This window comes from Trachypithecus francoisi, unplaced genomic scaffold (genome assembly GCF_009764315.1).
Source record: "Trachypithecus francoisi isolate TF-2019V2 unplaced genomic scaffold, Tfra_2.0 Lachesis_group8, whole genome shotgun sequence".
In the NCBI taxonomy this organism is placed as follows: domain Eukaryota; kingdom Metazoa; phylum Chordata; class Mammalia; order Primates; family Cercopithecidae; genus Trachypithecus; species Trachypithecus francoisi.
This window is the reverse complement of record NW_022681473.1, coordinates 108,793,384-108,808,614: the sequence shown is the minus strand read 5'-3', so window position 1 is coordinate 108,808,614 and position 15,231 is coordinate 108,793,384. Positions and strand designations below refer to the sequence as shown.

Sequence of the window (15,231 nt, the reverse complement as noted above, 5' to 3'; positions counted from 1 at the left end):
TCATATAGCCTTTAATTTGAGCCCTCTTAAGAAATAATAGTACTTTTGGTTACCTAATTTGCCTATAAACACTCATTTCTGGGGTCAGGCTTATAATTTCATGATGTCTCTGTATTGTCAGAGACAAGATATTTATTCAAATCACATGCTAAGGATAGCAAAGGGTACAGCATCCATGCCACACATTTATCACATACATGCTAGGTTAAATGAAGAACACTGCACTTGGATACAGAAAGAAGACCAGGAATGAATTTTTTTTCCTTTTATATTATTAGCTGTATGATCTTAATGAATTCAATCTCCCTGGGCCTTACCTTCCTCATTTAAAATCTATACATAAAAATAACTTAGTTGTTACAATGACTTTTCAACTTTAAGATCTATAATGCTATGAATCTTAAATATCTTTAAGGCTAAACATGTTTTCCTTTTAAATTATCAATAAGAATCACAGAAGGACTTGCATTTTCTTGAGGTCAAGGATTATCTGTCCAGTTTAATTTCCTCTTTGTTTAAAACAAAAGGCTAGGAGAAATTTTGAAGCAAACTCCAAGGCTGAGAGACTTAATTTACTCTGACAAAACTCAGTATTTGCAAACAACAACAAATTGATTACACTCACCATTAATCACTTCCTGTCTTTTAATCTCACAAGGTTTTAGTCCCAATAACACTTCTCGACTAACAAGCTGCTGCCAGTTGGGTGGATCTGTCTCTAAGTCGTTTTCAAATTGTTCATCCTCACTTTGACTTTCTCCAAAAGCTACACTGTCAAACCTACGAAGCAAAAATAGTGAATTCAATTTGAGGACTTCAGGTGGACAACGGGAAACAGCACAAGTCTTTACATTACAATAAATTCTAATCAGATTCCTGAATCTGACTTAGCACAGAGCCTGAAATTTCATCCTCTCCTACAAATGGCTGTTTTATACATACTTCAAAATACAGCTTTTGAATGACGGGTGTTTCTTAACAGCTTTCTTTTAGACTACATTAACAGATTGGTATACAGGGTTTCTTTTCCTTTAAACTGGAACTTCAAGAGGAAAAAAGGTTACATTTCTTAAAATGCGCCTTTATTGAAAGCTGCTTAAGATATACTTACTTTCGAAAGGGCTTTGGTGTCCCATGTTCAGTCACCCTAAAACAATGGAGAGTAAAAAGTAACATGAAAACAAAATGGTGATCAATAAATTTATACCAAGGATACTCAAAGCTAGGTTAAACTCCAACAAGCTTGATAAATAATTCTGTAATAATTTAATATAAAATAAATTGAAGAAAATTTGAGTACCTTTCTAAATTTCAGTAACAAGTTCTGAAAAGGTGTTTTAGTTCTTTTATGCACCCAACTTATTTATTTATTTATTTTATTTTTTACAGTTTGAAGTGGGGGCTTACTACATTGCCCAGGCCTGTCTCAAACTCCTGAGTTTAAGTGATTGATTCTCCTGCCTCAGCCTCCCAAGTAGCTGGGATTATAGGTACATACCACCATGCCAGGCTTAAGTGCTAGAATGCTACTAAGTATAGGAATAGTATATAATTTAAAAACTTTAAGTAATGCCCTAAGTTTCTCTAAGATATCACTGAATTACCTTTCTACTTCACATTCCTCCTCCTGCACTTGGTCTAATGGAGGTGGTGGGAAATCAAAGACAGTATTGAGAGTACGAGGTGTGCCATCTAAGGTGTCTCCAGGTGCTGGTGTTTCTCCAACTTGCTTTGATCCTATAGACAAAAGTCAGACATTTGAAGAGTGTTAACACTTAATAAAGTCACTGGTCACCAAAAAAATTTAGTTCCCAGAAGAGCTTCAGTCTAATCCACAGCTACATTCTTAAACAACCACAGGTTCACTAGAACTAAAAATTTAACATACAAAATTACGGCATCTCAGGTTCACGTGATCCTCCCATCTCAGCCTCACATGATCCTCCCGTCTCAGCCTTCCAAGTAGCTGGGCCTACAGTTGCGTGCCACCACATCTGGCTCATTTTTAAATTTTTTGTAGAGATGGGGTTTTGCTACTTTGCCTAGGCTAGTCTTGAATTCCTGGGCTCAAGCAATCCTTTCACCTTGGCCACCCAAAGTGCTAGGATTATAGGTGTGAGCCACCATGCCTGGTCAGAAAAATAATTTTTAAAGTTGTTTCTTAAAAATTACCATAAGAAATAGCAAGGACTTGTATAGTGCAGAAGAGTGTATGATGAGGAACAACATTTTCCCATCTTATGCTTTTCTACCCCAGTATCAATCCTTTTTCATGTTTTCAAATGTGAGTTATTATAGTGGTCCAACTACAAATAACCTCTTTCTTTTTCATGATTTATTATCTTTAGTTAGCATCTATTTCTTTCCCCTCTGAGGATTTTGCTGACTTACACTTTCCACCTTTACTTTCCTCCCATTTCTTCCCAATGTTTAATAGTTTTATCATTATTACTAACTGGGTTATCAGTTACTACCTAAATTTAAATGACACGTCTATGTTTTTGTTCTATCAAAAAATTAGTATCTCAACTCTGTTCTATGTCAGATTAGGTGTTCAGTGGCCACATCCTCCCTCTAACTGTGTTTCCTTCCTTCTACCTTTCATTTCTTTCAACTACATTTTTACTTGCATCATAAAAGAATTTTTTACATTTGTATTCTAATCTGCAGCCATAATGAACTATTCCATGCTTTGCTTGGTAGGGTTATTCTACAAGTCTGAAAATCAAGAAAAAGTGTTTATGACATATATATACTGTCATCTACAACACACATGTATATATCATTCCCGCCAGATTAAGAAGTATACTAGTTAGGATTATATATTTTTTCCGGTTGGTCCAATGATGCAATTCATGGGCCACTTCAAATAGAACGTTTATTAAAGTCTTTCTTACACACCATCAATTGCTAAAGATCATGCCACTTTTTATTTTGCTTCATGTTGAAATCATGACTTATTTTCCTGAACAATTGTTTTCCTTAACATTTCTAAATGCTTTTCTTTTACTGCTGTCAAAGTTATATAATTTTATCAAGTCTCAAAACTGTTTCCTCTGCTGCGTCATACTATCCACTGCCTAAGATCCCTCTTTTCTTATCTGTGATGTTCTTGTGTTCCAAACTGGAGCAGTGGCTCTCTTGGCCTGAGACACAACCATCATTTCAGAACTGCCCTTTGCCACTTTCCTGGGTGTTTCCAAAGTTTCCTGGATCCCAGGACATTTTCTTTCTTAATTTTTCCTCTCATGTTGCTAGAATGTGTATCCTCAAATGATTTTAAAGGGAAAGGTACATTCCGGTTAAACTGTGGACCTTGCGTATCAGAAAATGTTTTTATTCTTTCTTCATATTTGATGAATAGCTTGGATGGATATAGGATTCTAAGTTCAAAACCATTTTCCTTCAGAGAGTTGAAGGCATGGCTCTTCTGTATTTCAGCACCCAGTGTTATGATGAGGAATGTGATGCAGTATAATCCCCCTTTTTTTTTTCTCTGAAAGCTTATCCCTGGTGCACTAAATTTCAAAGGACATGTTAAGAAGGGATTTTTAAAAAAGCATTTGCTATAGATGGTCCTCAGTGAGCCCTTTCTACCTGAAGATGGGTATTCTTCTTCAACTCTGGGAAACTTTCTCCTGTTGTTTAACCATCTCTTCTCCACGTCCTCAGCTGATTTTTTGTGAAAGAGACAGATGTTGGCCCTCTGTAGTGGTTCTCTATATAATTCTTCTCTCTCAAATTTCTATCCTTTCATATTTCTGATGTACACTCTAAAATATTTCCTTGACTTCAATTTTAGGGACTTCTTTTTTTTCCTTTAAATACTGACAGTTGTGGTGGTCTGAAAATATATCCACACATTTTTTTGATATTCCTCCCTCAGGGGTGGAGCCTAATTCCTCCCTCCCTGAGTATGAGCTAGATTTAGTGACTTGCTTCTAACTTGCAGAAGTGACAGAGTGCACCTATAGAGACTATGTCAGAAAAGACACTGGGGCCTTCTTTTTACTCTCTTTTTTGGGATACTCAGGAAAAGCCAGCTACCATTTCATGGAACACTCAAGTATCTCTACGGAAAAGTCTATGTGGCAAGGAGCCAAGACCACGAGCGAGGAGCTAAGGCCTCCTGCCATCAGCCACCTGAGTGGGCACAGAAATGGGTTCCCCAGCCCCAGTTCAGCTTTCTGACGACTGGCTAATATCTTGACTGCAACTTTATGACCGACTCTAACCTAGAACCACCCGACTAAGCTGCTTTGGAGTTCTTCATCCACCAAAAAGTCGAGATAAATGTTTTTTGTGTTAAGCCATTATGCTTTGGGACAAATATAAATTGATAATATAACAGATGTCACTGTGTTTAATAGTCATATTAAAAATCTTTTGTCTCTGAATGCTCCCTATTCTTGCTTTATAGAGATAATAACTTCTTTAATGTCCCCAAGTATACTACCTAACTTAGAAGTATTTTGCTAAGTTCTTGTCTATTATCAAATTATCTTTTTCTTCCAGGGGAAGTTTTTCTGTTTATCTGTGTTCTCTCTTTATGTCACTGTCTGATATGTTTGGCATTATATATTATCTTACGTCTTGACTCTGACAAGGGAGAGTAATGATGTTCGTGTTTAATGATGAAAGTGAGTGGCTGACTTGGCTTTGTTTTGCTGCTATATAGTAATAGATCTGTTTCAGTTGAGAGCTCTCTAAGCACAGTGAGTCGCCGGCATGTCTACTGTCAGGCCTTGGGCTCCCAAATGTCAGAACTCCAAGCCATCAGTATTGTGGAGGGACTTAACTCCCTCTACACAATTCACTCAATTATTTTAAAAAAGAGTACTGTTTTTTCTTCTAGTCTACAAGTGACAGAGACTGCTCATACTCTATAATTCAGGGATTAGAAGTTGCTGACGTAACTATTTTGATTATAGACCTGCAATTAGTTCATCATTTTTGCTCTTTTTATTTCTGCACTGCATAACATATGCTAACTCTGAGCCCAAAGTCTCTCCAGGGTTCCAGTGAGCAGACTAGGTTCTATCTTAGACTGTTTAAACCAATGATGGGCTCTGGCTTCCCTTATGGTTTTATCTTGTGGGTTTTTTTTTTGAGATAGGGTCCCATTCTGCCATCCAGGCTGCATTAGAGTGGCACGAACATGGCTCACTGTAGCCTGGCCCTCATAGGTCAAGTGATCACCCCACCTCAGCCTCTTGATTAGCTAGGACTACAGGCATATGCCATACGACTGGCTGACTTTTTCATTTTTGGAGAGACAGAGTCTTGTCACATTGCCCTGGTTGGTCCTGAATTTCTAGGCTCAAGCAATCCTCCTGCCTCAGCCTCCCAAAGTTTTGGGATTACAGGAGTAAGCCACCATGCCCGTCTCCCTTTACATTTTATCCAACAAATCACTCTTGTCTGCTTTCAATCTCCCAAGTATTTGTTAAAATATCTTATTTCCTGATAAGATATTCCCTTCCTCTACTTTCTTTCTCTTTATAGTTTCTGTTCATCCGTCACCTACCATGTTTTTATTTTAATGAGTCACAGGAGCCATGAAATATCAATGCATATACTCAATCCAGTATCTTCAGAGTTCCATATCTGACAAAATCCCCAGAGTTTTCTCCAAATATCACCCGTACTTCTTTGTCTTATGTAGAAACCTGCCTATCCCCAGGGGCTTCCCTCTTCTGCTACAGCCCTCTGAGACAGAAACTGATGTATCAGTTTCTGTCTTATATTGTATATGTCAGGGAGGAGATGAGATGGATGGCCTTCTTGTTCCTCAATATGATTTTTGGACCATTATCTTGTCTTCTTTTTTTCTTTTTTTTTGAGATGGAGTCTCGCTCTGTTGCCCAGGCTGGAGTGCACTGGCGCGATCTTGGCTCACTGCAACCTCCACCTCCTGAATTCAAGCAATTCTCCTGCCTCAGCCTCCCGAGGAGCTGGGATTACAGGTGCACATCACCATGCCTGGCTAATTTTTGTATTTTTAGTAGAGACAGGGTTTCACCACGTTGGCCAGGCTGTTCTCCACCTGCCTCAGCCTCCCAAAGTGCTGGGATTACAGGTGTGAGCCACTGCATCTGGCCTTGTCTTCTTGTATAATCTCTTGCTCTACTGAGACTCTCATGCTCTGGATATTATCACATGCTCTTCCTCCTCAAAACAATCATCCAGCAATGCTAAAAGTTGGCTGGTGGCTCACAGTTTTCCTCTCCATGATAAAAACCACACTTGGTGACCTCACAAGCCATGAATATTAAGCTATTCAAACTCCTGGCTCCTTGGTTCCTTGCCGTCTTCATCCCTAGTAGCCTCCTCTATGGCACCTCAGGGACCACTCCCAGAGCCTCATTCTTCATCATGTGACCACCAGAAATTGAACCACCTCCCGAACAAGGATGAAGACATGGTAATAAGCTCCTTGCCCAATTATCTACAACAATTACTTCATATCTTTCTTTACTCTTCAAATTCCCTTGCTCTTCTCACTGAACTCTCAGTAAATAGTCTTACCTTTACATACACTCTACATCTCATCACCTCTCTCCTCACAACTCTGTTCTACTGCTTATGTACTGTCTCCCACATATTCTACCTTTTCTTTCAGTTGCCTTCCTACTAACATTGAAAAATAAAACCTCTAGTTAATCTCAGATTTTTAAAAAGTCTTCTTTAGACACCCACATCTGCCTCTAGCTACTGACCAGTTCCCTCAATACTCCCTTTACCTTCCCTTGATTGGACTTGGCACAATTTGCATTTTTGATATTTGTGACTATCGCTCTCAAGACAGTAAGCTCATGAGGCAAGCATCTGTGTATAATTATTGCATGTTAACATCCGGGACAAACCTAACGCCTGACAAGAGAGCTTAATAAATATTTTTTTGGACAAATCAGAACTTAAATTATCATTCAGCATAGATTTATTATTGGTTGTAGCATATTAAAGTGTTAAAATTAAATTAAACTGGGATTTAGTCTTGATTAACTTGCCACTCTATTTTTCAGTTAGTGTGTTTAAAATCTTGATGCTTAGTTAAGCTGAACTATAGCACTAGCTCACCTGTATCATTCTCTTTCCCTCCTTCCTGGGAAAAAGAGGCCCCTGAAGCTACAGAAGACATGGAATTGGCAGGCAGGTATCCAGCGTCTGTTCCTTCATTTGCTAACCCACTCTGGCGCACCTTGGCAGAGTCCTGAGGTTCAGGACTCACAGATGAGGGTGTGGATAAGTGCTTAGGGTGGCGCGCCTTCTGTAGTTCCATGGCTCTGCCAACTGAACAGAAAATGGTGGTTAATCATCTGGATTGCGGCCGGGTGTGGTGGCTCAAGCCTATAATCCCAACACTTTGGGACGCCAAGGTGGGCGAATCACGAGGTCAGGAGGTCGAGACCATCCTGGCTAATATGGTGAAACTCCGTGACTATTAAAAATACATAAGGCCAGGCGCGGTGGCTCACGCCTGTAATCCCAGCACTTTGGGAGGCCGAGATGGGCAGATCACAAGGTCAGGAGATTGAGACCATCCTGACTAACACGGTGAAACCCCATCTCTACTAAAAATATAAAAAAATTAGCCGGGCATGGTGGCGGGCGCCTGTAGTCCCAGCTACTCGGGAGGCTGAGGCAGGAGAATGGCGTGAACCCAGGAGGCGGAGCTTGCAGTGAGCCGAGATCGCCCGGCTGCACTCCAGCCTGGGCGACAGAGCAAGACTCCACCTCAAAAAAAAAAAAAATTAAAAAAATAAATAAATAAATAAAATTAGCCAGGTGTGGTGGTGGCACGTGCCTGTAATCCCAGCTACTCGGAAGGTTGAGGCAGAAGAATCGCTTGAACCCGGGAGGCGGAGGTTGCAGTGAGCCAAAATTGCGCCACTGCACTCCAGCCTGGGAGACAGAGCGAGACTCCATCTCAAAATAAATAAATAAATAAATAAAACAAATAAAATAATCGGTATTGCAAATTAGCTAAAAGCAAAAAAGGACAATGTAAAAGAATCTGGTAAAATGTGTGAAACATGGTAGACCCTAAAAAATATATATAGTGGATTGTTATGCAGAGAAACATACAGACAGACAGATGAAGGACGGAAGAAGAGAGAAAAGGAAAGGAAGGTAGATGAGAAAGATGGGGAGATGGAGGAGGGATGAGACAAGAGGATGAAAGTGAGGAAGAGGAAGATGCAGGGAAAGAAGAAGGGTCATGAGAAAAGGAGGAGAACAATGGTGGACAGAGGGAGGAGGAATACTGAGAGACATGGAGCTGTGTTCATTTGTAAGAATGAAGATGAAGTCTTTATTTCTGTGAGTTCTTAGTAAGTTCCCACCCCAGTTCTCTCCCAACACTCACATCTTCATCATCATAATGTGCCTCAAACACCATGCAGACCAATCCCCATCCTGCTAATTATCCTTGTTCACAAAGTCACCACAAGAAGCCAAAGACGGCCGGGCACGGTGGCTCAAGCCTGTAATCCCAGCACTTTGGGAGGCCGAGACGGGCGGATCACGAGGTCAGGAGATCGAGACCATCCTGGCTAACACGGTGAAACCCCGTCTCTACTTAAAAAAAAAATACAAAAACTAGCCGGGCGAGGTGGCGGGCGCCTGTAGTCCCAGCTCCTCGGGAGGCTGAGGCAGGAGAATGGCGTAAACCCGGGAGGCGGAGCTTGCAGTGAGCTGAGATCCGGCCACTGCACTCCAGTCTGGGCGACAGAGCGAGACTCCGCCTCAAAAAAAAAAAAAAAGAAGCCAAAGACTCCCACTCAGGTGTTTAATCTCCAGAGCATTCTACACCCTCACCCGGCTTTTTATACCCTAATCTAACCCCTAATTCCTGAAATTCTTTTGTATCCCTTGGAACTCACAGTTAACATCTGTGAAATCCTCTATCTCTTTAACTTCCTCTGAAAATTTCATATCTTCTCAGTGTTTCTCAACAAGGGGCACTAATGGTATTTGAGGGAGAACTCCTCAATGTGTGGAACATTTACTATCACAATCCTACTCACACCACCTACCATGCCAATATCTTTTTTTTTTTTTTTGAGACAGTGTTTCACTCTGTCACCCAGGCTGGAGCTTAGTGGTGAGATGATGGCTCACGGCAGCCTTGACTCCCCAGACTAAAGCAATACTACCTCAGCCTCCCAAGTAGCTCGGACGACACACACGCACCATGATACACAGCTAATTTTGGCTGTTGTTGTTGTAGAGGCAGGGTCTCACTATGTAGCCCAGGCTGGTCTCGAACTCCCAGGCTCAAGTGATCCTCCCGCCTTGGCCTCGCAAAGTGTTGGAATTACAGTCAAGAGCCACTGCACCTGGCTTCAGTATTTTCAAGTGTGGTACTTCCTGAGATAAGAACCATCACATGACCCTTCCCCATGGTACCACCATCCCTATTTCTCCTGCAGCCATCTCAAGTGGGTTGATCTCTCTTCATTGGGCCTGGGGTGGAAGGGAAATCAGCAAATAAAGTACAATGGAGAGGTGGAGAAATTTTAGAAGTATGGAGACTAAGTAAGTATGTATAAAGAGACTAAACAGTGTGGTGGAGAGATCTATACACGCTTTTTTTTAAAATTTAACAAACACAAGTTGAATGGAAACAAAATCAGAAGAGGTAAGTAAACTATGTTATGGACATTTGACAGACAGAATACTGCCACTAAATATGTTTTTTTTTCTTTTTCCCCTTTTCTTTTTGTTTTTTTGAGAGAGAGTCTGGCTCCAGTGTCGCCCAGGCTGGAGTGCAGTGGTGCAATCTCGATGCACTGCAACCTCTGCCTTCCAGGTTCAAGCAATTCTTCTGCCTCAGCCTCCCAAGTAGCTGGGACTATAGGTATGTGCCACCGCACCCCGCTAATTTTTTGTATTTTTAGTAGAGAGGGGCTTCATTGTGTTAGCCAGGATGGTCTTGATCTCCTGAACTTGTGATCCGCCCGCCTCAGCTTCCCAAAGTGCTGGGATTACAGGCGTGAATCACTGCGCCCGGCCCACAAAAGATGTTTATGACAATTATGTAGCAACATAGGGGGTACTTAGTTCAGAAATAACACTGAATGGAAACAAGGCGTGTTGGGAGTTCAGTAAAATCATCTTAACAACTCCTTTCTCCAAAAATTCATTTGAGCTAAAGAAGCCTCTGATGTGAAGAGGGTCTGAAATAGCGAAAATGCAGCACTTCAAACTTCAACATACTTGCACTGTTGTCATGACGGCTTGGTCTCCGTGGGGGTCCCAGGATGCTGGGGAATCCTCTTCGCTTCCCTTTTTCTTCCCCTTCTTTATCTTTCTTCATACTTTGCTAGAGTTGAAGTACAAAAAATAAGAGATATGTAACAGAGTAAACTGCTTTTGCGATTTTCATAGTGTAATGCTAATGCTTAGTTCAAAGAAATTGTTAAATGTAAATGAAAACCTATGCACGTGTATGTGCACACACAGAGCACTCATTAAAAGTTCACACACAGTACTGTGTACACCTCAGACTCAAGACGTTTTCTTCAAACCCTTTATCACTGACAGCTTTGGAAAATCAAAGGGTAGTTTTATAGCACATTTACCAGGAACTTATTCTAAACAATTCATTCATCCATTCAACAAATATTTACTAAGTATTTTACTAATAGTTGAGAATAGAATAATAAAGAAGGTCCTTGTACTCATACAGCTTTACAATCTAGTAAACACTAAACAAAAACACAAATAACTACAAATTGGCAGAATACTGCCACTAAAGATGTTCATGACAATAATTATGTAGCAACACAGGGGGTATTTAGTTCAGGCAAAGTAAAAGAAAAGTATAAGGCACGAACAGAATCAGAAATAGCACTCTTTGTAAACTGCTAATTTCACTTTTCACATTGTCTAGTAATAGTTTACATGTCTGGATTTCTCACTAGATTTTGAGCTTCTTGAGAACACAGATAGTACCTTATTAATGTTTGTATGACTAGCATTAATTGGCTGATTAAGTAAATACTAAGACAATGGAAGACACTGCACCCAAACGTAAAGAAGCCCTAAGGTCTGAACGCACTACTACATTATTTCAGTCTCACCTTGATTTTGGGAAGAAATCCAATCCGACCCCGTTTGTGCTCCAAATTTCGAGGCTCTTTCACTTTTACTCCCAAATGCTTCATATACATGAGAATAACATACTGCATGGTGGAACTGGAGGAGAAAGGATGAAGTAAATTAAGACTTCTGAGAAGGGAGGGCTGGTAGAATAAAGACATCAAATGACTTCCAAAACTCCAAGGTTGGAATTATTGAAATGAATCAAACAAAAACTAAAGAACTATCTAGTCATTGCACAGAGAAGAGAATTCTACTCAGGACAGCAGTAGAGTATTAGTCAAATAACATACAAGCCACCAGAGGGAGACCACAAACTGTATTTGTAAATTAAAATAAATAAATTGTAATTTAGGGCCAAAAGGAAAAAACATAGCTTCTTTTTTTCTTAAAATTCTATGAAAAAAAAGTTATGTTACCTCTTATCTTCCTCTACAGCCTGAGCAGTCATCCTATAAAAAAAAAAAAAAGTTTAAAAATGAAATATGAAAGTTTAATTAACTTATTTTTTTGAGACAGAGTCTCACTCTGCCACCCAGGCTGGAGTGCAATGGCATGATCCTGGCTCACTGCAACCTCCGACTCCCAGGCGCAAGTGATTCTTGTGCCTCAGCCTCCTGAGTAGCTGGGATTACAGGAGTGCGCCACCATGCTTGGCTAATTCTTGGGTTTTTAGTAGAGATGGGGTTTCACCATGTTGGCGAGCCTGGTCTCGAACTCTTGGCCTTAAGTAATCTGCCCACTCGGCCTCCCAAAGTGCTGGGATTACAGGTGTGAGCCACCATGCCTGGCGTTAAAAATTGTTATTAACTCAGATAACTGAAATAACAGAACAGAGTCAAATGCTTTGGGCCACACCCTAGAATAAAATACCAAAAGAACCCTGATCCCCTAAAGATCCATATCTGTTTCACCCTCATGTCACCAACTGTATATGTTTCATGGCAAGAAATATTTCCAAGGCCTATACATTGAAAATAATTAATCAATCTGTTTTTGATCACTGATTAGAAGTTTTAGAGTTACCCATTTACCAAGACCCAGAAAAAGGAACACAAGAAATTTACCTAAAATAAAGTATCAGAAAAAAGAAAAAAAATTTCAGTTTCTCAAGTACTGTGACAAAATAAATGGCTCCACATACACAATCTGATAGTTTGCTAAACTTGCCCAAAGGGTACTTCAAGCATAAGTAGCATCTCGGTAGAGAGGGCATTTCCACATATACTTCTATTACTTACAATACTTCTTCAATTTTGGCAACAATCTGTTCTGCACATGTCCGCTCCTTCTCCAAAGTCAACCGGTCCTTGTCCCGCTCTGCATCAAGTTTAGTCAGCTCGCTTTCAGCCAAGGTCAGTCCCATACTACGTTTCTGCCTAAAGGGAATGGAGAAGTTTCCTGAGGTAGCCTAAAGAAAAACTACCTCACTCTGGGGACGTTTCATCACAGTCTCCATAGCTACGATTCCTAGGAACAGGAAAAATGTCACTTTTCCACTTACGGGTCCATGTCATCTAGAATACCAGAGGTAAAAATTCTAGAAGCAATGACTCCAAGAACACAGACAGTATCTTAAAGGAACTGACTTAGAACAGACACAGCCCTGACCTCAGATCCTGAAGGTGCCAGGAATGGAGAGTCTAGACTCTTAGTTCCACTATAACCCTTTGGTTCCAGATGTTCACTATATTTTAATAACAATAAGACTATATGGTTTATCTAGTGCTAAGCTAAGTATTTAAAGTGTAACTTTTTCTTACCTAAAAGAATTAATTTAGAATAATCACATCAAACTCTATCTACCACTAAGCTTACCGAAAATCTTCTAAGTGCCTTTGAACTTCTGGATGGACTCGTTCTTGCATAGTTTGGATATAGTGGCGATGCAGATCCTCAGGAATGAGCTCAGGTCTTCTCTTTTCTTCATAAATGAAAGGAATTATGTTATCTAAAGGTATGTTGTGGGCAACATACAATTGGCAACATATTAACGCTATTTTGTATAAATTTAAGTTGGAATTTGCCAAAGGGAAGTTCTTCAGGGCAGTTCGTATATTTCATCCCAGAATTCTGATTTCATTTTCTCTTTTATTTATTATTATTTTTTTGAGACAGAGTTTTGCTCTTGTCGCCCAGGCTGTAGTGTTAATGGCGTGATCTCGGCTCATTGCAACCTCTGCCTCCTATGTTCAAGCAATTCTCCTGCCTCAGTCTCCCAAGTAGCTGGGATTACAGGCATGCACCATCATGCCAGTTAATTTTTGTATTTTCAATAGAAACGGGGTTTCACCATGTTGGCGAGGCTAGTCTTGAACTCCTGACCTCAGATAATCCACCCACCTTGGCCTTCCAAAGTGCTGGGATTACAGGCATGAGCCACTATGCCTGGCCTCATTTACTCTTCAATGTGTTATAGACTCTCTTTCTATTGTGATTCAGGTGATCAACCAGTCACCGTGAGACAGACAAAACCTTTACAGATGAGCTGAGCTACGTATCTATTAAGATGTAATTCTCCACGATGTCAGTGCTCCAAGCTTACCTAGATCTGCAGACATTTCATCAGGAACAGAAACTTTCAGGTGCTAAAATGAAATGCAAACAAAAGGTGTAACAACACCAAAGATATTTCAAGATGTACATAAGTACTTGTGTAAAGTAAGGGGATACTACTTGGATACCCACTCTACAAGCATAATCAAGTACAAGCTCATTTTCATTCACGTTTTACAGCACCAGAACATTCTATTCTTTAAACTTGAAAATAAGCCCTTTTCCCAAAGACCATGCTATAAAGGAAATATCTACAGTCGTTTAGCTAGGTGACTGAATGCTTCTGTGACACACTTACCCTAATGAATATACTGGCTTTGACTTCCTGGAATCATTGGTCAATATCATCAGTTATATATCATTTAGATCAATATAAGTAAAACCTAAATTATGTATATATTATCATATGAAAAACATACTCACATATAGCCATGATTTTTCTTTCCTATATTTGAGATGCTCATTCTGAAGACCAATAATATTCCTAATCATTTTCCTATGTAAAGTTTAAGAACCCTCACAATGTCACACTCCCAGTGAGAAAATATTGAGTTTTTAGAGTTTTAAATCTCCAGTAACAATCTACAGTTCTTGCTACTGAACCAAATAAGGTGACTGTCTTAGAATTTACTTATTCCTAGCCAGGATTTTCCCCATAATACTTGCATAATAATTACCAGACTGTTGCTTTCCCCCAACCCCTAACTACCGGAGGGGAAAACTTTATTATTTTGCATCAAGAGAAAAGATCTTAACCTCTTCCTGCTTATTTTGTATTGTATACCTATTTAAGTCATATAATTTCAGAATTTAAACAAGTCCTATGAGATATGAAGTTTTAAATTTGAAAATAAGTCACTGCTAAAAATTGTAAGATCCCTTTATATTCATTTGAAGAAAAGTGAAATGGATTTTAAAACTTTCTCTTTGACAGGCAGAGTAGCTCAAATCAACTTTCTTAAAAGCATTTCTAGCTCAAGTGCAAAAAAGTAATTAAAGCTCATTTGTGTATGATGGTGTTTACATGAAATAAATGTGAGCTGTAGCATAAAAGTATAATTAGCAAATCAAACTGTAAGGATTCTTCTTATACTTTAATATTGATATACAGATCATGAGTAGCACAATATAAAGTTTTGACTTAGCTTGGTGCCCTCTTAAGAAATGCAAAATTCAAACATACTTCAATATACTGTCATTTTTTTAGAAAAGTAAATTATTTTAATAAAAATAATACAATATTTTAAACAATGGGAGTATGATCAGAACCCTACCTCATTTAACCATACCTAAATGACCCCACTATGTCCCAGGAACTGTTCAGTGTTAGGCACACAGCAGTGAACAAACAGAACAAAAATATCTGGCCTAATAAAGCTTATATTCAGGGTAGGAGAGTAGGAATATAGTCATCCCTTGATATCCACATGGGGTATTGGTTCTAGGAATCTCCAAGGATACTAAAATCAGCAAACTCTCAAGTCCCTTATACAAAATGGCATTGTATTTGCATATACCCTATGCACATCCTGCTGTATACTTTAAATCTCTAGATTACTTATAATACCT

General features: G+C 39.5%; 1 protein-coding gene across 4 annotated transcripts in view; it reads right to left on the bottom strand.

Annotated features, from left to right (window-relative positions):
* ARHGEF12 (Rho guanine nucleotide exchange factor 12) overlaps positions 1-15,231 on the bottom strand; it is a 149,686-nt gene that overhangs the window by 27,765 nt on the left and 106,690 nt on the right. For all 4 annotated transcript variants that reach the window (XM_033207811.1, XM_033207812.1, XM_033207814.1 and 1 more), the window contains 10 exons: positions 13,652-13,694; positions 12,925-13,030; positions 12,348-12,485; positions 11,526-11,558; positions 11,088-11,202; positions 10,222-10,327; positions 7,081-7,293; positions 1,605-1,737; positions 1,112-1,147; positions 626-780 (listed from right to left, as the gene is read on the bottom strand). In XM_033207811.1, coding sequence (XP_033063702.1) covers positions 626-780; positions 1,112-1,147; positions 1,605-1,737; positions 7,081-7,293; positions 10,222-10,327; positions 11,088-11,202; positions 11,526-11,558; positions 12,348-12,485; positions 12,925-13,030; positions 13,652-13,694 — 1,078 coding nt within the window. The remainder of the gene's footprint in view (positions 1-625; positions 781-1,111; positions 1,148-1,604; positions 1,738-7,080; positions 7,294-10,221; positions 10,328-11,087; positions 11,203-11,525; positions 11,559-12,347; positions 12,486-12,924; positions 13,031-13,651; positions 13,695-15,231) is intronic.